We start from the raw sequence: 22,887 nt of genomic DNA on the forward strand, positions 1-22,887 counted from the left end.
GAAATGGAGGTCAATTGACTATATTATGCGATGCTGCTCCTTTTCTGCTGCTATATCAGTAAAAGTAATGCAGTGTGTCTCTCTCCCCCTCCCCCTTCAAAATAATTGGGATTACAGCACTGGGAAAAACATCCACATAAACAATAACATACTTCATGGTAATTATCCAAATCATCCTGTTAGTTTGTACATCATTTATTGGAATTAACTTCAGGAATTGGTGCTGTAATTAAGCTTTGGAAGGTTTTTGCCTCCACTTAAATTACTCTAAGTGAGAACTACCCATAGGCTGCATTTGGCAGTCAGGATAAAATTCGGGATATGATATAATTTATCATATCCTACGTTTGGTGCTCCTTTAAGACTAATGTCCATAATATGAAAGTTATTTTTCTCGAATAACAAACTTATTAAATTAATAAAATTGAAATTATATTTCAATATAAATAATATTTGCATTCTAATTTAAGAAATTAAAAATAAAAGATGAAAAATTATTTTTAATTAATCATATTTTAATTTATATATTCAACTGTAATCCTATCTTATAATAACATTCAATCTATAAATTAAATATTTATATTTATTATATATTTTAGGTATTTTTATATTTTAGGTATGTTAGTACAATTTACTATTTGATAAAATTTTATTAAAGAATGATGAAGGGAAAAAAATAAGAAATAAAAAAGAAAATGATATAAAAAAAGAGGAAAAATAAAATAAAAGTAAATTAATTAGTAGTGTTATGAGAAATTTTCACCATCTCTGTTTATGAATATTTAGGTTCATTTATAATGATATGCTGTTTATATAAAAAATAAAAAAAATGTACATGATATGATGTGAACATATCCGACTTTAATCTTGTGTTCACCAAATAATGGGAGGATATAAATAAAATCTAAGGATTTCATATCATATCATATCCTATCCAATCTTATCCCGATTAAAAATCCGAACGACTAAATGTAGCCATATAAGTTAAAGATTCGGACTTAACCGATATGTGAGACTTCAAGGGTGTTTCACGAACCCGTAAATAGCCAAATTTATATATCCTAGATTGTTAAAAGAAAAAGCATTACACATTTATTTTTTAGGATGTGCAAGCAATGGGCGTGCTCATCCACTAGTTTCTTAGGGCACGCATGATAAAATTTATACTTCTCTATTTCTCTGTTTCTTTGTTCCTCAAAACAGTGCGGAATAGAAATTCATTTGGTAATGCAATTTGATTATTCTATTTTTGGAACAGATTTCTATTCTAGAAATATATTTGAAGAAGAAATCGAAGCTAAATTTTTAACTTCTCAATTTCTGAAATAAAAATTGAAAAATCAATTTCTGGCTAGAAATCAATTTTTGTTCCGAAATTTTGTCATGTTCATCCTTAGGCTTTATTTGATAACATTCCTATTTCTCCAAACTTCTATTATTTTGTTTCTCGAAAACAAAAAAAGAACAAAAATCTATTTGATAACATCAACTAATTTTTCTATTCCCTAAAATAAAAAAGTAGTTAGAAAATATATTTTGAACAGAAACAAAAAATAAAAAAATCCGTTTGATAACAATTCTATTTCAATGAACAATTGCTTTTCATAAATAAACTTTTTTTCTATTTTTATTCCCTGGAATAATTTCTATTTCTATTTCTATTCCCTAACATAATTTCTAAATAAAAGAATGCATTTGGAAATCACACAAAATTTCTATTCTCGGAATAGAAAAAGAACAAGAATGCATTTAATACAATTCATAATTTTTTTTGTAAAGTTGTATTTCTTTTAATTTTTTTAAGAATTTTTTCCTTTTTTTTTTTTTTTTTCTTCATCGGTGCCACCGCCGTCCACTTGCTAGCCACCGATCAATGGACGACGCCGGCCACCGCACAACGACGGCAACAAGCGGTGGCAAGCGGCAAGGAAGAAGAAGAAAAGGAAAAGTTACTTATTTTTAAAATTTAGAAGAAGGTACTTTTTTCTGCATAGTGTTTCTATTGCAAATATATTCCTTAGCCACTTTTCTATTCCGAGGAATTGAAAAATTAATCGCGTTATCAAATGGATTTCTATTCTTTTTCTATTATGAAGAGCAAAAGAACGACAAAACAAAGAAACGAAAACGTTGCCAAATGAAGCCTTGTTGTTCCTATGAATAAAATCTAGATATAAGTCATTTTCTTTCATTTCTTTTTTTTTACTTTTTTTCTTCTTCCTCACTGCTCGCCATCCACGACCTCCACTGCCCGTCACTGGCCGCTTGCCGCTGCTAGAGGAGGAGCAAGAAGAAGAAGAGGGAAAAAAGAAAATTCTAAAAAAATTATTAAAAGAAATTATATGTTACAAAAAAAAATTTAGGTCGTACCAAACACATTCTTATTCTTTTTCTATTACGAGAATATAAATTTTATGTAATTACTAAATGCATTCTTTTTACTCACAAATTATTTCAAGAAATAAAAATAGAAGAAAACTATTTCTGAAAAGAAAATGTTTCTCAAAATAAAAATGTTACCAAATAGACTCTCATTAAACTAGCAAAAGATATTTCACAGCTTCTTGTCGGTACGACGTGCGAGATGCAATGGCAATGAAGTCCCTAGTTCTCCCCAAGCATATCTTCTTACAGTCTATGCTTCATTAAAATCACCATGTGGCTTGCTTGAGTGTCGAGGCGAGGAAAGTCTTTACCTTTTGAGCTCTTCGAGAAGTTCTGTCTTGGGTGGGAAATGGGGCAAACAGTGACAGCCCTTGCATCCGCAGGATGTTGCATCATGTAGCTGCTACTGTTATTACTGACATTTTTCAAAGAGTCCAGCACAATAATTTCGAATAACCGTTCTATCAGGAATAGACTCGGAATGAAACCACCATCATGTGAACCGAACAGGTAGTAAGAACCAAAGTCTCGTCATTTGACACAAGAATCATGTCGGTCGGACATTGGACGGCAAACAGATACAGTCCATTGCTCAAGCATGAGTAGTCTCCAAATAAATCAGAGTCAAAACTCCTCTCATTCCTTTACAAATACTTTCTAACAGTTGTGCCCCCAAAAAGTGAATAATTTCCCGTAAGTATTATCTACTTAAAAAAATAATACCCTGAAAATAGTCACCGGAATCTACCCTACCAGGTAAATGAAGGCAACACGTATGATGGACAAGAACTATACTTGGACGCTAGAGCTGATACACGAGATAGATCCGCAACTTCTGCGAAACTGTTGAGTCCAAGTTCAGAGGCGTGTATTCCACACGTGATGAAGGCAGATTGGATTCCAACTGCATTCGCACCCTTAATGTCGTGGTGGAGAGAATCTCCTACTGCTATAGAATCAGAAGCATCTGCACCGGCCATCTTCATTGCTGCTTCATAGATGATCTGGTTCAACAGGAATGCGACATTCTACAACGTTAGTGATCATAATAAAGTAGACCTAGGAAATGACGAAAAACTTATCCTAGAGATTTGACACAGAGAACATCATTGAGTGTGACCCTGACCAGGGTTAGTTCCTCAAATCAAACAGTTCCTTTAAGATACAGTTTACGACACATTATTACATTGCTTAATTGGCAAAACCAAGGGAAGACAGAAGAATTATGCAAAATGAACACCACTATGCCAAATGGATATATAAAACACAATAAAAGCTATATCCTTACAGGTTTTTCCCCACTCGGGAGCACAGTTCTGAAACACAGCAGCTGAATGGTATCAAGTCGTAATCTCATTAACGTCACATGTACCTCATATCTTTGAACATGCATACATGCACCCAAACTTCAACTTTTTTGAAGCACTAAGTCAGAACTTAGGAGTCTGCTTTAAAGGATCATATATTATTTGTCCTTTAAAGTGAATGAAGGATGCTGGCAAAAACAACACCAAAAGATAATCTCACCTTACCAGGCTTCCCCATCCATTTAACATCACCTCCAAGCTTCTCATATTTGGATGCCAACGTACCTGACAAAATGGATATCAGTTACTCTTCCGAAATGCTTCTATAAACTGAAAGTTCTGAATTTAGAAGAAGTGAATCCATAACCAATGGAAAACAATAAAAGATCATCTCACACTGAATAAGGTACAGACCATTACATCCTTCAGTAAATTGCTTAAATTGCCGACAGCAAACTATAGCTACATGTGAGCTATTATAATTTGAAGAAAATCAGTAACATAGAGCAGTCAATTCCCAAGTTAAGCATCACATAAAGCTAATAAGTCTTTCAAACACTCAGATATAAGTGCATACACCACAACCTCTGATTTATGGGTTCCAGTGATTGGGATGAAAGATTCACTGCAATAAAAATGCTTGTTCATATATTTGAAAGTAAGTGACCAAACCACATAAATTTATGCACCATATCTAAGCTTACAAAGACAATTTTTAGGTTAAAACCAAGAAAATAAATCCACATACATCAAGACTTTCATATGCCGAAAAGAATTTCATTAACATCTTACCGGGCATTACACGCAAGGCTCTAGCCTCAACTGTCACAAAATCAGGATTGGCTACCACCATAGGAATTCTTTTAGCTGCACATTGCTCCAATATTTTCTCAAGATCCTCTAATTTCATAGGTCGTACCGAACCTGAAGCCTGACCCAAAGCTTCAGTGCCGTGAGCCAAAATAAACTCTGCTTCTGCAACGTTCTCCACAACTTTCAAGCCTAAGCCCTAAAACAAGAAATCAGGTTTAAACTTACCATATGTTTATGGAAGTGTCCAATATCCAGCGATGCACTCATAGTATGGGCTTTCTAGAATTGTGGTCATATAAACAAATTCTTCGGGCCTCAAATCTTATTCAAGTATAGAATTTTCTCATTTTTTTACTTATTGAGAACGCAACTTATAAGAAGAAGAGCTGCACTCGTGAAATTTTTTTCTATTGCTTGGGGTGGGCAAAGGATGCTGAAGCAACCATGTTTCTAAACCTCTAGAGATATGGCACCCCGATCACTCCAGGTCATATGAATGCATGATGTCCCAAGGGCGGCAAACCAAGCATCATCTCTCCTGTTTCAAGAAATAATTTCCTATGAGTTTGAGAACAGGAGTAAGCTTCCAAGGAAAAGTAATACACGATATCATGGACAGTTAGGACATTGATGTTCGTATTCATACCCAGAGAGAGAAAGAGAGAGAAAGAGGGAGAGAGAATGTGTGACGGTGATCCCAAGTAACTCCTCTTAGTCTATTTGTCATAAAACTAATTCAATTTACAAAGATTTTTCAGAACTTCATCGAATATGACTGGAAGAAACAAATCATAGTCATTCATAGATGACTAGTTATTTATGTGAAAGAAAAGTCAAAGAAAAGTCAAATAAATGACACAAATTTTTCTCAGATGTCGATTTTATCTCAATGAATTGAAAAAAGAGAACAGAAGTTATTAAAACATCTAGAAGTTAAAATCAACAGAGAAAACTGCAGGCTAAAGTAAATCAACTTTTGCCATCCAAACAGTAGTTATGACAAAGTATAGTATTAATGTGCTCAAGACATATGCTAATATTCCACTTGCCATACAATGGAGTCCACCACAAATATAAAGTAATAGAAGAGGATGACGGACCTCTTCAAGTACTGATATGTGAGTTCTCCACTGGTGATGGTTCCCACAAAAAGAGAAGGATCAAATCCAAGGTGCTTCATCTTTTCCATGGTCGTCGATGCACGCCTAGAGGAATTACTTATGATCACCATCTTTGCACCACTACTTGCTAGTTTTTCTACTGTCAGCCAAGTAAAAGTTTTTAACAACTGCTGCTATCAGCTGACTAATGGCATATCACTATACCAAATAAGAGGATGGAAACATACATGTTGAAATTGCTCCAGGATAAGGCTGTTTGCCATCATGAAGGACACCAAATTGATCCAAGAACCAGGCCTAAGGAGATTATTGCAAAAGCCAATGAGATTTTCATAATATGCAAGTGCAGTGACCCAAATCAATTGTGAGGACCACAATATTCAGTAAGCAAGAGTCGAGTGGTCAAGTGAAATGTAAGAGAAAAGCATGCAACAGGTGGTTTGGTTTACTTTAACTTGCCAAACCTTTTCAAAAGTAATTCCACTGATGAATCTTAATTCATCAATACTTAATTATTTGGACGAGATTTGCTGCTTAACTTGTAAAATTTTTGCTTGCATCTAAGATGTACTGGCATACAACAAAGACTCTAACGACCATCCCAGACACATAAATAGGGTGCTTGAAATTGAGAGGCTTAGAAACCATCATCCCCCAAGCTAAGATCTAGTCATAAATTCAGGCTCACACAAGGGGACAATCGCTGTGACGTAAATTTCTCATCATTCAATTTCACAGAAACATCAAAAGTCGAAGCAATGCTCAAGTGGCCTAAGCCCCACCCTTTAAAAGCATGAGAGGATCATCTGAGTCGGGAAATTATTTCCAAGATTGTTAGCAGCCAAGAAAAAGCTGACGAATGTTGCTGCGGACATGGCAATTGCAGTGGACCAGGTCAGACCTAACGCATGAGCACTAAGCTAGAAAGGAACAGAAGATTGCGTGCGGATGGGAATATCAATTAACGAGCTTGTTATGAGCTCATGATGGCGGCCTTCTAGTTTTCCAACATTCAAAGGAGCAAGAACGGGTTGAGAGAGGACAACACACCCTTCAGATTACATAGCAACAACATTTCCCCTACCTCCCTCCCTTCAAAATCCAATCTTTGCTCTGCTCCATCAAAAGCCCATCACAATTCTCGACGAACACACGCTGGCGAGTCAAATTCGCCACAGATGATCACACACATACGATGAATGCTCCTACAGTCCTGACCCAAAAGCAAATTGAACAGGTCTCGGCCAAATTTTTTGTTCCCCAATCATCTCACGAGAAGTGCAAGAAAATATGCAATGCTCGACGATTTTTCTCGGAAAAGAAGAAGACCCACGACGTAATCAGTCCGAAAGAAAGGAACTTGCAGATGGTGTACGGAGCATCATGTGCTTCGGTGTGTTGGGTATACCTTGAAGCGACGCGACTCGGCAAGATGCCGAATCCCGCTCAAGCTCTGCAACGGTTGAACGTCGCTCGACGACGGAAGCATCGAGCATCTCCCCAACATCTCTCCCTTCTTCTTCTTCTCCTCCTCCGAGGAAGACGAAATGATGAGTAACCAACGTTCAGCTTCTTGACATGTAACGAAGGCTGGACCGGACGGTGGTCGCTATTCGAATTCGATCTCCTAAACATTGAGTATTTTTTTTTGCTTAGAAATGTAATCAAGTTTAATAATTAGAATATACAATGATAAATAAAATAAATTAAAAGTATTTCCCTACGCCCTCTTTCTTCTAGGTCAGTTTGTTTTTTTAGAAGATGCATGATTTGGATAAGATTTTTCTAAATATGATCATTTATATCGTTTAAAATAATTAACCAAATGAGAAGTTTTTTTTCATTATAGACAATAATTTATATTACAATATTTTCATTAATAATCAAAATTCTGCTATTGTTTTTAGAAAATTACTTTCAAACGATCAACTTTTTTCGTAATAGATGGAGCCTGATTTTGAATAACTTTTTTCTTGTCATTTTATCAATATATGCGCAACATGTATCAATATTTGATAGTGATTACCTAATCATAATTCTTTAAGAAAATAAGGAGCAGATATGAAAAGCCCAAATAGGATATTAAGTGATATTGCCCCCATCGTTCGTGCAGTTTCAAATGTGAGTTTCAACTCTCAAACTCTAAATAGAAACAAGACAAAAAGCGGCGGCTAGTGAGCTTAGAGATAAAATAGGACAAATTACAAAAAAGATAAAAGAGGGTTGATTTCAAGTATCGCATGCTGAGCCAAAATCATTAATATTGGTTTCCATGCCCCAAGCCCATTACACATCGAACCGTCGCAACTTAGAAAGGTTTTAGTGCCGTTTAAATTATTACCAAAATGGAGTTTCCTCCTCAAAGAAGATCCAATGACACATCGACAATGCCCAAACGACCTCTCACAAACATTCATCTCTTTTCGGAAGTAGTCGTCATGTTATATTCTTAATTGCACATCCGACATCGTGGGACGGCAACGCCAATTTATTTTGTATAGCATTAAATTGAGTTATGAACATGCACATTTGATTAACGTTCGAACTGTCATTCATAGTAACGAGAGCCAAAACGATGCTAAAGCACTACCTCCCTCCAGATTTATGTAATAGTAAAAGCACAGCGTGTACTCAGAGAAAATTGCCCTGGCACAACAACGAAATGTGCTATTGTCCATTTAACATCAGAGTCGAAACAAGAAATAACTCCATACCCAAGCTAACTTCTCCAATAAGAGACGGCATATGCTTCGGAAACATTCCAACCTGCAAATGGTAACGGTAAAACTAAAAGGAGAACAGGGAGCAAAATCCTAAAAGGCCTGATTCACTAGGGGGGCAAAAATAGATCTCTCAAAGCTTCAGGTCCATTATGGAACCCATTCACTCGTCGTCTTCGTCCTCGTCCTCGTCGTCCGCTCCACCAGCTGAATTGAGGGCATTAAGTCGTTCGACCAGCTTCGCCTTCCTCTCCTCGTATGTCAACTTCCTCAAATTGAATCTGGCAAGAAAAGATACTCGTCTGTCAGTACATAAAACACTTCTAGATCAAGACACAACTGAACAAGCAGATGCCAACAATTTCAAACGCCTCTCCCACGGAAACCAACACAAACCATCAAGGCAATTCAGTTATATTAACACGATAAACGAAACCCAGCAAGAAATTATTTCTAAATACAGTGAGAATAAGTATTCTTGTAAGGCAAAAAAGTCGTTAATTTAGTGAAAAAGATTACTAATTATAAAAAACCTCGAGATTTTAAAGTCCAGGAAACCTTAGGCACGAGAAAAGAATTGAAAAGCACAACACCCACAGCATTATGTAAAACACCAGTGTCATTTTTTCGTCAGCATATATATACCCCCACCTCTTATGTTCCTTAGGTGGCTCCTTCTCAGATTTCTTCAAGATAGGATCAGCACGGATAGCAGCGTGAACCTTCTTGTACAACCCTTCAAGGTCATCTGCCTCAAGTCCTCTCTTGATGTACTCACTGAAGTGAGACTGATACTTCTCAGGTTCATCTTCCGCCAATGTCTAAATAAATATGCAAACATACCAGAGAAATTCAGCTCGCAACCACAACAAGGAGGATAATTATGGGATAAAACATCAGAATCACACAAAAGCACAAGTTACCCTCATGTAAGCAGCAACATGCCCACCATAGATGTACTTGCGATGAACATCTACATCGAGCTGCTTGCTGTCCTTTGAGAAACCAGCAAATCTCTTGTCACTGTGTGGAATATCCAAACCACCATCCAATGCTCCCTGAGAAGAAGAAGATGTGTGTGAATATTTCCAGACAAACAATCTGGTGCATATATAATGACAGTTCTCTGTCAGCATATCACGTTCACATGAAGATACAGGCATGGAAAACACTTATCATACCTTGAGCGCACCAAAAACACGGTTTCCAGTGGTCGTTCTCAAAAGACCAACATCAAGAAGAGCTCGGAATGGCCTCCTGGTCTCAGCAGGCTCAACAGAGAAATCCTCTCCAGTTGCCTGAGAACAACAAAATGCAACTTCCGTAAGTCAAAATGGTTCATCAAGAAAAATGGACAATCATGAGTAATAAATGTACCTCAACATTGCCCTCATATTCTTGGTCCATCTCAAGCTTTTTCAAAACCCGACGAGCCAAGAGAAGTCCAGTGCAATATGCTAATCCATTGAAAAGATGGGTAGATTTAGCCAAAAAGGTCAGAATATGTACATACTGATAAAAGAGCTTAACAAGCTTATGTGCCAGTAGGGAATGAGTATATGTGTCAGACAAAGGGGGAAAGAGAGAGAGAGAGAGAGAGAGAGAGCAGAACTAAAACACACAAGGACATACCAGCTGCATAGTTCGTCAGACCGACTTCAAGCCCATAATGAGGCAGCTCATGGGAATAAGCTGCTGCAAGTACAAGATCTCCAGCAATGCTAGCAGATATTATTTGCGCAACAATAAACTTATTGGACTACAAAAAGGTTAAGGTTCCAAATCCGCTACGTATGAGACAGGTAAAAACACGACATTCAATTCCTTTAACTGAAAACTTTTAATGGTTTTTTTCAGTTCACCAAAAACTTTCTACATCAAAGGCACGCCCCAGTTAGAAAATGCATATCTTTCAGGTTTTTGTTTGACTTTACAGCCACTATATTTCCTACAATAAACACACCAATGAACAGCGCCAACCACATTATAGGATACAAAGCGCACCACAATGCGATACTTGGGAGTGTTGTACTTGTTCTTGTCCTGATTAATCAGGCGAATTCTAGCCCGATAGTCAGTCTTCCCATCTGCAAAGATACATGGAAACCATTTCAAAAAAAAAAAAAAAAAAAAAAAAAAAACAGCCAGATAATGCTAACCCCATGCAACTCCCACAGCTGAGGACATAATCCTATATACCTCTCCTTCTCTTGTACTTGACCTGGTACCTCTTAGAGTAAGCCCTGCTCTTCAGAGCCTTGACAAATGCCTGATACACAGTGCAAGGGCATGTATAATCAGATACGGAAAGAACACGAAACAGAACATTACGAATATCGCTCGAAAAAACCCATCTTTAAACAAGCTACGCTCGTCAAACGCCCCCTGATCAGATGCACTAAGGGAAGACGCGAATCCCACAAAACCCACGCCAAATCGAACGAATCGCGAATCAATCAAAAGCCGCCGCCGCAACAAAAACAAGAACATCCATCCATTCAACGCCAAGCTAAGAAGAGACGGCGACGAGCAACTACCCAAAGGAAACGCCTTCACAAAATTCATTCTTTCAACGAGTGAATGAACGAGAAACACTCATCTACAGCCGGGCCCTACTCGGATCCTTCGCGCTCGCTCGAAAGAGGCTACTCTCAACCTCAAACCGACCAAATTCGGTCACGCGCGACACGATTTCCTCGACTTCCTCGGAGGAACAGAAACGACTACAGCCCTAGAAGACTTCCTCGGATCAGAGCAGAGTGAATCTGAAGCAGTTTCCGAAAGTCGAAGGGTTTCGCGAACTCACCATTGCCGCGGCAGGCTCGGAGCTCTGGAGGAGAAGCGGAAGCGCAAGAGACGGCCGACCGATGGCGAAGATGGGGGAGCCTTATAAAGAACCCTAGAAGACGTCCCACGCGATGGACGGCTGGGATTATTCCACAGGGTAGGGATGCTGTGGGATGAAATTCGAGATACATGATATGGTCATTTTTGTAACTTTGCTGGGTCGAATTATTTTTCATAAAAGTTATTGCAAATTTCCCAAATGTGAAAATGATACAAATAATCCCTAAGCTTTGGTTGATATGTAAAGTCATCCTCGAACTTTTGGTAATTGTTCGATTTAATCCCTAGACTATATGAAAATATCATTTTATTAATTCAAGTAAATAGACTTTGCTAATTTGACTTCTAATTAAGTAAATTGGGAGAGTAGACAAAAAATAATATTACATATAGACTATACACGTAAGATATTCAACTAAAACAGTCCACATCATCAAAAAAATTGGATAATAATTTTTCTAAATTTAACAAATTAAAAGGAATATTATAATTTTAATAACTAGGAATCAAGAACTGGACCAACACTTTTGGGAACTAGCTTTAGGGGGACTCAACCTTAAAAGAGGTATTGTGAGGTGAGAGGAGCAACAATAGTTATCAAGGAGGTTAGAGGGATTCTCCCAAGCGATGTGAGATTGTCTTGCATAGCAGTCAACAGGGATCAACATGCACCCAAATTCACCTTACTCTGATGCCAATCTGGGGGGATTTTGCCAATCTGGGGGGACTCAGCCTCAAAAGATATCTTATGAAGTGGGGGGAGCTGCAACGATTATCAAACAAGTCATAAAAGCTTCTCCCAAGTGATATGGGATTGCCTTACATAGCAGTGGATAGGGATCGAGGGTTGGTGTGGTTCTCGATTCAAGCAATCTCTTTTGCACAACCCTATTAAATCCCAATATCATCATCACATGCAGCGCTCTTGTAAATGGATTTGAACTTTGTCGCAGTGGAGGAGCTAATTAACAAGATGTAATATTGCAGTATCTCTCCAAATCATCATACGTCAAACGCTTTACTGAATCGCTTGTGTAAAACACGACAAATTGACAAGGCCGTGATATTGCTTCGAAAGGTGAAGGATTCCATATCCGTCTCTAGTGTGGCGACTTATGCTATCCTAATAAAGGGTATGTGGGCCCATTTGGTTCGGCTTTGGGAAAATGCCCTTGGGAGAATGTAAATACTTTTGAGGTAAATGGGTTTTCCGAAATGCTAGAGTATTTGGTAAACTATAACTGAAAAATGCTTGAGGAAAATGCAAGATTTTTTGGTAAATATATATTTGAATTTAGTATAACCAAATTAAGTTTTTTAGTTTTAGTATTTTTAAAATTGCAAAAAAGAAACAATGACTATATAACATTTTACATTTTCATGTTGAGAGTAATGTAAAAGATATATATTAGTAAATTTATTTAAAAATTATATTGAAAGAATTTGATTATAGATTAGATGCAAAGCTCAACTTTTGGCATAAGGTTCTTTTAGGTTTGTTTTCAACTTTGAATAATTTTTTTAATTATTGTAGTATTAATCATTTTCATTAATTAATGATCATTCTAGTGTATTGATAAAAAGTTGGGCTATTGATTGTCAAAAAATAAAAATGACAAAAAAAAAAAAAAAAAAGGTGAACCCAACATTTGCAAAGAGTTTTATTATTTTTTAAAATATAAAAATAAAATCCGATGAAACTCCATTGCCGATCAACCGTAGTTGAGGTGTGGGAAGATGATTGGTATAAAAAAAAGGAAAAAAAAAAAAGAAGTCAACAGATGAATAGTAGAGGTGGACTTGCATTTCGAAATCTTTGAAAACCCAAAGCAGTCCCCACCTACTTTGGGCTTTCCAAAGCATTTCAAAGGCCAACATTTGGCCAACGACACCTCCAAATGTTGAACCAAACACCTAAATTTTTCTCAATGGGTTTCGGGGCTTGGGAATCTTTGAATCAAACGGGGCCCGTGTAACACTAGAAAGCTCGACGATGCTAAGGGGCTATTTAATCGTTCGCATGCTTGAGGCTTGCGACCTAACGTGTGGATGTATATTGCTACCATGCATGGATTGTGCAATGAAGATGCATGGAGGAAGCATTAGGGGTGAACATGATTCCAAATAAAACCTAGAACCCAAGAATTGCATCAGTAAGAAACTGTCTAGTTTCAAGTCCCAATGTATGCAAGGTAAGTTTTAGGTCTAAAAAATTAGAGAGCTTGTTTCAATTGACATATTCTAGGTTCTAAGTTGGTGGAACTTGGAATAAGTTTTTGTGTTTTTCTTGGTCTATATCTTCAAGTGATCTTGTAATATTCTATGGGGTTCGATGATGAATGTATAATAAAAAATCACTAGTGTGAACTTTCATTTTATAACTGAGATTTTTATTTTATTAATATTTCATATCTTTCGTATGTCTAAATATAAGTTATGGTCAGTGAATTGTAACAGCAAATTGTAGTAATTAAATGTGATAATTCATTGCAATAATTCAATTAATAATATAGGTAGAACTTAGGTAAATCCTAGAACTAAGATAGGGTAGATTCCAAGTTTCAGATATGAAGGGTAGGTTTCAGGTTCCAAAAAATAAAAACCATATTCCAATGGCTAGGTTCCAAAGTTCCGTGTGCTACTTATATGGAATCTAGAACCGCTCATCTTTAGGAAGCATATCAGTTGCTGGAGGAGATGGAAGGAAATAGATGTTTTCCAAATGGTGTCACTTATAACACAATAATCCAAGGGCATCTAAGAAATTTAAAAAAAAAATACTAGAGCAGCGCAGCTTGCGAGTGAAATCGTCGAAAGGGTTTTTTGTGCAAATGTAGGGACGACTGAATGGTAAGTTAAGTATCTCGTGACGAACGGAACTACTACTTCCTCTTCTAGCTAAACTCTCCATTTATCTCTGTGAGCTGTCCACTTTTTCCAGCCGAAATGCGACGAAGAGTAGACTAGATCAACGGGGAGTTTTCTTCTACACGTCATCTCATTGAGTCCCCTGTCCCATTGATGAAGTTGTCTTAACTCTGTACTAAAGATCAACGATTCAGACATTATGCTCCAATATCATGGACCTGAAGAAAACAAAAAATGATTTTTTTTTTTGGGGGCTTTCAAAAGATCATGTCATAAATCCTAATTAGCCTGTTGCATATGTGCTTGGAAAGAGATGTTAGTTTTCTTTCATACTCTTCTGCTAAAACAATCGGATCCCTTCAATGTCCTGTAGTTACTTCAAAGAAGATGCATACGCGGAAGTGGATGATACTTGATCATGGTGATGGGCACTTAGAATTAAAAGCGGGGAATAACTGTGGCGAGCCGGGTGCTCGGATTATCATCGCAGTTAGATTACAAATATGGTTTGCTCTGCTTCTTTCAGGGTAAATAATTGCTTTTAAAGGATGGATTGCCGATTAAAGGAATAGCAGCAAATTTATGAACACTAGTTGCACCATCTGTCCTTTGCACTGCGCAAGGGATTTTCAGAAAAGCCTCTGCTGATGGGTGAACATGAATGTCGTCGACATACATCCCCGATGCTGAACCGAAGTGACGCCAATCAACTTCATCCCAGTTAGGCCATATGATGTAACTTTCCATTGTGTTATCTGTTGCTCTCAATGGAGGTACATTCCTCGCCATTTTTCTGTTTGATACCGACTCAGGAACACATTTTTTCACTTGTTGTGTTTCATCATGACAGCAGGATTTGCCGGAATAGTCTGCCTTTCGCGTGTGAATGTCGTGGACAGTATGACCCATTGAGCTCGGAAAAAGGACTCCGTCAAGCAAAAGGATCAAATCGAAGTTCTGCATAAATAAGAAGAGTCAACTCCTCGGCTGTCTCTGTGTCCATTTCCATGCTACCAAAGCGGGTCCATGGGCTTCGCAACTGAAGCAATTAAGCAAAGCCACTCTTACGATGATGGCTTGATTTCAATTCTTGACATTTTTCCCTGACTAAAACCATGTGCGAGTGCATCAGGCTTGTGTTTTAAAAAAGAAAACTTTTGATTAATTCTGCTGGAAATCCAGAAAATCTTGTCAGTGAACATTGTGTATCCAACTACAAGATCAAGATGAGTATAAGCGTTCTTTGCCATTATATTGATTCATCTGATATCAATCCTTCTTCTAGTTAGATATGAAAATCAAGTTAAAAGGCCTTGAAACCTTCAACCCTTTGCAAGAATTCAGAGTGCAATCTTTAAGAGCACATCATTTACATAATTAGCTTCACGCTCTAGGCCATCAACGATGGAATACAGCAAACATCGAGCCATTATTGTCAGAGCAGAGCCAAACAGCCCGCATTACACAGTCACAAACTCGATGAATAGCTTAATGCAAGCAAGCAATTGTCTCGAGAGGGCCTACTTTACATCATCAACATAAATTGCAATGGCGTGCTAAAATAAAATGAAAAAAAATCGTATCGAAACGTAATAATTTTAAGTAGTCAAAGTAATTTACCAATTGAACTTGTAAAACTTCATATCTGAAATTTGAACTCAAAAATCTTTCATCTAATCATACGAGCATTTAAATTTATTTTTCATGCTAAATGAAAGCACAAGAATGTGATTTTTATGGGAAATTACCAAAACAATTCTAAATCTATTACAATTATGCCAATTCAATCTTCTTCTTCTTTTTGCCAATTTAGTCATAAACATTTTATATTTGTGTCGGTTCAGCCCCTCCGGCCAATTTTGGCTGGCCGGTGCTAACATGACAATTTTTAAATATTTTTTCCTCTTTTTTTTTTTCTTTCTTTTTGTTTTTTCTTTCTTTATCTCTTCTTTTGGCCAATCGCCGGCCACAAGCTAGGGTCAATGATGTCAACACTTGAGAGGGCGAGCCTCGGCCACCCTAGCAAGGCCTCACCCTCTTGACCTCGCCCAACGATGACAAGAGCAAGCTCGACCTCGCCCAACAACGGTTAAGGCGAGTCCTCGCTAAGGGTGGCCGGCTCGCCCTCACCAATGTCAACCTCGCCAACCCTAGCCTCTAGCCAGTCCGGCGATCGATTAGAGGAAGAAGGAAAGAAAAAACAAAAATAAATAGAAAAATATATATATATATATATATTTATAAAATTGTGACGTCAACATCGGCCGAACAACCGGCATCCACATCAATACCGGCCGATTAATATTGGTCGGATAGACCAAATTGACACAAAAAATAAAATATTTATTATTGAATTGGCACAAAAATAAAAGATTTATTATTGAATTGGCAAAAAAAATATTAGGACTGAATTGGCACAATTACAATCGATTTAAGACTGTTTTGGTAATTTTCCAGATTTGTTTGCTAATCTATATAAATATGTAATAACAAGTTTTTTCTTAAGAATTGCTTCTAAGAGTGACATAGAATTCTAAATGACAAGAGATTGTTTAGGAAGGTTAGAGAGTCGTATAAAACCGCTGCAATAGCGAATCCTAGGAAGATCTCGCTTGAAATTAGATGGACGGCTGAGATTGATTCAGTAGCAAGGGTTTTTATCATTGGTGTAATTGAAGATATATGATGAGGTCATTTTGGTAACTTTATTACGTTGAAGGATTATCATAAAATTACTGCAATTTTTTTATCAACATTTTTATCAATTTTTACCATAAAACAAACGTACCGAGACTTTTCAACCTTAAACTTTTACTCAAATTTTCATTCTTGTCTATGCCTTACATCAACATATATTACAATGACATTTTATGATAAAATGAAAAAAATTGTATCGAAAAGTAGTAATTTAAGTAAATCAAAGTAGTTTCTGACAAAGAAAAAGTAATCCAAGTTATTTACCAATTCATCACATAAATATTTCACATCTGAAATTTTAATTTAAATATCTTTCTTTTTATCTCGTAACCATTTAAATTTACTTTCCATTGAAACCCTTATTTTGCTTTTTTATAAGCACACGTTTTTTGTTGTTGATAATTTATACAAATCTATAATAACAAATTCTTAAAAGTGACATATAAGAACTCTAAATTGCAAAAGATTGACTACTCTCCATGCAAAAATATTCTCTTTACACTCTCCACTCACTTTGCTTCGAACTAAGTAGCTTAAGTTTTGGGAAAATTACCAAAAAAGTCCTAAACCTATTGCAATTAAACCAATTTAGTCATAAACTTATTTTTTTGGCCAATTGAGCGCTAAACCTTTTTCTAATTGTGCCATTTAGTCCTTCGGCCGGCGCCGGCGACAATTTTTTAATAATATTTTATTTTTTCGACTTATTTTATTAATCCTTTATCTTTTATTCTTTTTTTCTCTCTTTTTATTTCTCCTCCCTCCTTCTCCTCCCTCATTCTTCCTTTGGCTCCGACAACCGGCCAAAGGGGAGGGTTGGCCGGTGGCCGAACTGAGGCAGTCGAGTGAGCTCGCCTCGCCGTCGCTAGGCGAGGGCTAGCCTCGCTAGGCCCCGCGACAACGAGGGCCCCCTCATTGGATCTAGCAAGGGCTTGCCTCACCAATGGTTGGGTGAGTTGCCCTCGCCCAAAGACGGCGAAGCGAGTCCTCGCCCAGTGACGGCGAGGCACGCCCTCACCAAACCAAGTAGCAGCAAGGCCCCCTTTATTGGATTTGGCGAGGGCGCTCACCCAGCAACAACGAGGCGAGCTCACCCGACCGCTCAATCGACGACCGACTAGCCCTCCCCTTTGGCCGGTCATCGGAGCCAAAGGAAGAAAGAGGGAGGAGAAAAAAAATGAATAAAATAATATTGAAAAAATTGTCGCTAACACCGACCAACGACCATGTCAACGCTGGAGCCAATTGTGGCCAAAAAGACTAAATTGACACGATTGCAAAAAATTTACTGATTTAGGACTTAATTGGCCAAAAAAATAAATTTAGAACTGAATTGGCACAATTGCTATAGGTTTAGGACTTTTTGGGTAATTTTCCCCTTAAGTTCTATTCAATAAGAAAACATTACTTTTAATGAACTTTAAATGTAATAATTATTGAAAAATCTAAGAATTCTTTAGTAACTCTTCCTATTAACTTTTCTTTGCTCAAAATTAACTCTTTGGCATGTATCTTACATTCGTATGTACTTATTCCTGCCTAAACCACCGTTCATCTCTCCTTCTCAGATTTCCAAATCGAACCCCTACTTGTAGAAAAAAGAATTAGAGGTCATGTTAGAAAAGTGAATTTACAAAACAGGAGTTCAAAATTTGGCCGCATTTAAGGAAGTTGCATCATAAGAACTCTTCCCCGCGGAATCTACTTGTGTCTCTTCTCTATTAACTTGAATTAAGGAGGGTAAATAGTAAACAATAATTAATTTTGAGTGTAAATAATAAACGTTAATTTAGTGCATCACTGGTGCTGCATGGCAACGTTTCGTTCCTCAAAATTTCTGTTCTTTGGTTCCGGAACAAAAAAAAAACGTAAAACCCGTTTGGTAACGCCAAGTTGTTTTTCTATTCGGGAATAGAAAGTTAACCGGGGAATAGATTTGGAGCGAAATGAGAAGCAAAAAAATTTGCTTCTTGTCCCGGAACAATTTCTAGAAATAAGCTGATTTTCTTTTTAATTTTCTTTTATTTCCTTTTCTTGCCGCGACCACCGTCCAACCGCCGGAGCCACCGCCCGCCGCCGCCGCCGGTCGCCGGCCGCCCCGTCGCCGCCCGCCGGTCACTCCGCCGTCGTCGCCGCCGCCCGCCCGCCGTCCTCCGGCCGCCGCCCGGCCGTCGCGATCGCCGGCTGCCGGTCGTCGCCGCCGGCATCGCCATTCGCCGGCCAGCGGCCCGTCGCCGCCGCCGTCGCCGTCGCCGCCGCCGTCGCCCGTCGCCGCCCGCTGGTCACCGGCCGCCGTCACCGCCGCCCGCCCGCCGGCCGGTCGCGGCCGCCCGCCCGCCCGGCCGGTCGCGGCCGCCCGCCCGCCGGCCCCGCCGCCGCACGGCCGCCGGCCGTCACCGCCCGGCCGCCGCCGGAAGCCCATCGGCCGCCCGCCTCCGGCGGGCCGGAAGCCGGCGGTCGTCGGCGGCCGATGGCTTCCCGGCGGCGGCCGGCGGTGACGATCGGCGGCGGCCGGCGGTGGCGGTCGCCCGGCGGCGTGTCGGCGGCGGCCGCGCGGCTGGTGGGCCGGCGGCCGCGACCGGCGGGCGCGTGGCGGCGATCCGTCGGCAAGAATAAAAATGAATAAATACAAACAAGAAATTGTTGCGTTACCAAACGCATTTCTATTCTTTTTCTATTCCAAGAGTAGAAATTTTGTGTCGTTCCAAACGGGTTCTTTTACTCGAAATTGTCCCCGGAGCATAAATAGAAAAGAACCATTTCTGAAAAAAACTCTTCCGGGAAGAGAAGCGTTGCCATGCGCAGCCTAAAAATGGCGATTCCACGCGTCTTTTATATTTTCATCATGGTTTGGCATTTTTTTTTTTTTAATTTCCTATTTAGCGGATCTGTCAATTTGTCTAAAAAGCCCCGGCGAATAGAATTCATCTTCATTACGGTTTCTTAAAAAAGTGCAACAAAGTGACACTCTCATAATTTTTATTTCAATAATATCAGCATCACCTGAGTTCAATGGAATAAATAGTGAATATAAAATTGCGCATGCACGTATAGCATGCGAGTGAAGGCTAGTTTAACATAGTTAAAAATTTTACCTTTATTTTGTTCAACATAGGGAGATTCATGTAAATAAAGGTACAATTTAACGAGTAATTTATGTGAAAATATATATTTCAATTCTACACATGAGAAAGAAATTTATGTTCGCGCACAATGGTGCTATTAGTGTTTAACTACAGTAAATGGGCGAAAGAAATCGCTAAAGTAATGGCTAAGGATATAATGTGACAATAATTGTAGTTTTTTTTTAATCGAAAGAATATTGTATTTGGAGAAGTACATCAATTTCATGGCAAAGCAAATCAAAACAAAGTAAGTCCGAGAATAACAAAGCCAAATTCAAAAAGCAAAAAGTATCAATGGAGCACCGGTAGGTTAAGCACGTACTTATTCCACAAGAAAGGATTTGTTAAACAAAATAATTGGCAACTGATCATTAGATCTCCTATCCTTATTAGTGATGAGCGTACGTCGGAAATTCCTTTTTCAATAACTACAGTGTTGCTAGTTTACGCTATACACTTAGGTTCGGCTTCCTCTATACAATTGTCATACAATGACAACCGAATCGGGTTTAACAAAATAGATCTAATATTTGGAAGAGCAAGTATTCGTGGCGTAATGAAATGCCAGAGCTCTTGCAATCACTATTGAAGATGGAGGCAAAAGATTTGTATACAATTAAGGGGTATCGAATCTCCAAAAGCATATTTATTAAACTTTAAAATCTAGATCGAGAGATTTAGATCGAGAGAGGATAACTCTCAGATTTGGCATTATATTGGAAGATTTTAAATTATCAAAATTAGAATTAGATTGGGAAAGGAGAACTCCATAATTTAAATCAGGAGAGAAGAAAAAATAATAAAAAATAATAAAAGAACAATAAAATACAAACAAAATCAACAAGAGAAAAGGGTAGAGTAAGATTAGCTCAAATCCTCCTATGGCTAGAGGTTGAAGAAGACTATGGACGGAGAAAAGAGAGGGGAGAGAAAAGAACTTTCTGGTTGGGGAGCTAAAATTGCTGGGTGTTTGCAATCATTAGCTCAAATAAATAACTTTAAATTTATTACAACTCAAGTATCACTGTGTTCATAATTATAAGTAGCTTTTCCCTTGTTAATAACTTTTTCTATAAAAAATGTCGGCATATGCACATTAGTTTCTTGGTATTTTTTTTATTGATAAGCGACTTTGAATTATTGAAGGTAATTTCCGACCTATAGTTAGTAACTTAAAAAATTCCGCGGTAACTCTCTATACAGAAAAGTAACTTTAAATATTTTAGTGGTAATATTTTATGGAGAAAATTGCAAAAACCATATCGAGTTTCGAGTTTCTCACCCTCTTTGATATTCACCTTTCCTTTGAAAACTTACAATACGCATCTTGGATTGCAACATCCTTTCAAGTTGCATTATGCTATTATGTTCACTTGTTTATCGATTTTCCATTTTCTTTTTTCTTTTTTATCAAACTAGCCTTGACCCAAAGAATTTACCCACGAACCCTAACCGGCCCTGCCCTCTTCTCCACCATCTGCTGAGCCAACCGCCATTACAACCGTCGTCAGCCTCGGGTTTGAGGCCGCCGGTGGTTGCCATCTCCAATGTGGTTTAGATCGAGCTCGGACCACTACGAGTTCTATCACAGAGCTCGCACGAGCCTGGTGAGGCCATGCTTCGTGCTGGCGCGAGCCCATGGCGACCATGGAGCACATCGACTAACGTGGTCGGTGATCCATCGGTCACCGGATCCTCGAACATTTGTAGAAGTGCCCGGCGCATAATAGCTTTTGCATCATATTCAAGAAGCCGAAAAACAAGCCAAGCCTACAACACTCGCATTCATCAAAATATACTTAAATATTCTTCGTCCGGTAAGTTTCAGACTCCCCGTCAAATATTCAAGAGAAACAAATAATCCTTAACCATGTTCAGCTTATACAAGAAAGACCATACAACAGAAATGACCCCACAATCTCGTTTAGTCGATGAATAATACACTGATGCATCCAAATCTTACAAGAAAACTGATAATAGAATACCAATTGCAAGCGGAACCACAAATCTCGATAAAGATATGGCGTGATTCAAACAGCCAAATGGTCGCCCAAGGCCATATAGTGATACAAGTTTATTCTATTCGACAACGACAAGCCGGTGGCCAGTTGGGCAGTCATAGAGTTCGAGTCTTGCTGCTTGGCAGGGTCATCAACAAACGCCGCGACATCGCCGAGGAGTCTGAAGGTCACTCGGCGCGCATCTATCTTTCTAGGGAAGTCGAAGTACATGGCAGTGTCCGGTTTTGCCTCAGGCAACCGATATTTTCCTACAGTCACCTCTTTTTGGGATTCCTGGAACAAGTCGTTCTCTAGTTAAAACGAAAGTATGGGGAAGTAGATCTATAAAAAGGAAAATACATGTACACAAAAGTACAAGGAAGACATCATCTGAAAAGTTGGATTCCCTACCTTCTCGGGAGGCTGGAGTGGAGACTCTTGAGCGAGGGAGCAGAGGAAGCAAGGTTTCGCAACCTGTGCACAGTACATAGCACATACAATGGCTTGTAAAAAAGATATAAGATGGGACCAGATTAAAAAAAAAAAATCTTTATCTCTCAGCAAAAGCGTGTGCATGACAGAGAGATAAGAATATTTTGAACCAAACAAGCACGTAAACAAATTGGACACAAATTGAAGACAAGTAGGAAAAAAAGAAGATCCGCCAAATACAGGCCAATCGGAACGGTAAAGCACATAAGAAACAGAATCATGCCGCATGAAATGGAGAAGCAAGTGTACATCAAGGGTGTGGCATGGCAATTTTAAAGGTACCTCAAGAGCGGTAACTTGTATATATAGCACAGCTGGAGAGATGTATCTATCGTCCATTAATGTCAATCCATCCTGCGTATATGCATCTGGAAGCGGGGAATGGGTGATCCGTGGCTTGAATGCACTAAAAGCATCTAAACGAAATCCTGCAATCAAAGGTGAGAGAGAAGAAAGGTCCTGCTCCAAGGTAAGACCATTGTCCTTGAGCCTCGCAGCTTGGAAAGTAACCT

General features: G+C 38.5%; 3 protein-coding genes across 3 annotated transcripts in view; all 3 read right to left on the minus strand.

Moving 5' to 3' along the window:
* Positions 1–2,896: 2,896 nt before the first annotated feature.
* On the minus strand, positions 2,897–7,231 carry LOC104453296. Its single transcript, XM_039316588.1, has 7 exons — positions 7,035–7,231; positions 5,854–5,923; positions 5,606–5,765; positions 4,962–5,043; positions 4,485–4,701; positions 3,913–3,977; positions 2,897–3,389 (listed from the first exon to the last, which is right to left on the minus strand). Exons 1-7 carry the CDS (start codon positions 7,131–7,133, stop codon positions 3,135–3,137), a joined length of 948 nt encoding a protein of 315 aa, XP_039172522.1. The 5' UTR covers positions 7,134–7,231; the 3' UTR covers positions 2,897–3,134.
* A 1,005-nt stretch (positions 7,232–8,236) lies between these two features.
* LOC104453297 (60S ribosomal protein L5) lies at positions 8,237–11,287 on the minus strand. The gene is made up of 9 exons (XM_039316275.1): positions 11,153–11,287; positions 10,546–10,615; positions 10,342–10,433; positions 9,979–10,105; positions 9,724–9,803; positions 9,528–9,644; positions 9,270–9,404; positions 8,998–9,167; positions 8,237–8,627 (listed from the first exon to the last, which is right to left on the minus strand). The coding sequence occupies exons 1-9, from the start codon at positions 11,153–11,155 to the stop codon at positions 8,510–8,512; spliced, it is 912 nt and encodes a 303-aa protein (XP_039172209.1). The 5' UTR covers positions 11,156–11,287; the 3' UTR covers positions 8,237–8,509.
* Positions 11,288–21,667: 10,380 nt separating this feature from the next.
* The window catches only part of LOC120296052 (probable phosphoinositide phosphatase SAC9), a 28,544-nt gene continuing 27,324 nt past the window's right edge, over positions 21,668–22,887 (minus strand). The window contains exons 14-15 of the mRNA XM_039317703.1: positions 22,658–22,885; positions 21,668–22,177 (exon numbers count right to left, since the gene is read on the minus strand). Of these exons, the coding sequence (XP_039173637.1) occupies positions 21,914–22,177; positions 22,658–22,885 (492 nt within the window). The 3' untranslated portion in view covers positions 21,668–21,913. The remainder of the gene's footprint in view (positions 22,178–22,657; positions 22,886–22,887) is intronic.

Source organism: Eucalyptus grandis, chromosome 7 (genome assembly GCF_016545825.1).
Source record: "Eucalyptus grandis isolate ANBG69807.140 chromosome 7, ASM1654582v1, whole genome shotgun sequence".
Lineage (NCBI taxonomy): Eukaryota > Viridiplantae > Streptophyta > Magnoliopsida > Myrtales > Myrtaceae > Eucalyptus > Eucalyptus grandis.

Coding starts and splice junctions, on each gene's coding strand:
- LOC104453296 (XM_039316588.1), bottom strand. CDS start 7,133: ATGTTGGGGAGATGCTCGATGCTTCCGTCGTCGAGCGACGTTCAACCG. Junction 5,044..5,605: donor ACATATCAGTACTTGAAGAG/GTCCGTCATCCT, acceptor TTCTTGAAACAG/GAGAGATGATGCTTGGTTTG. Junction 4,702..4,961: donor GGGGTGCCATATCTCTAGAG/GTTTAGAAACAT, acceptor TTCTTGTTTTAG/GGCTTAGGCTTGAAAGTTGT.
- LOC104453297 (XM_039316275.1), bottom strand. Junction 9,645..9,723: donor AATATGAGGGCAATGTTGAG/GTACATTTATTA, acceptor TGTTGTTCTCAG/GCAACTGGAGAGGATTTCTC. Junction 9,405..9,527: donor GTGTTTTTGGTGCGCTCAAG/GTATGATAAGTG, acceptor TCTTCTTCTCAG/GGAGCATTGGATGGTGGTTT.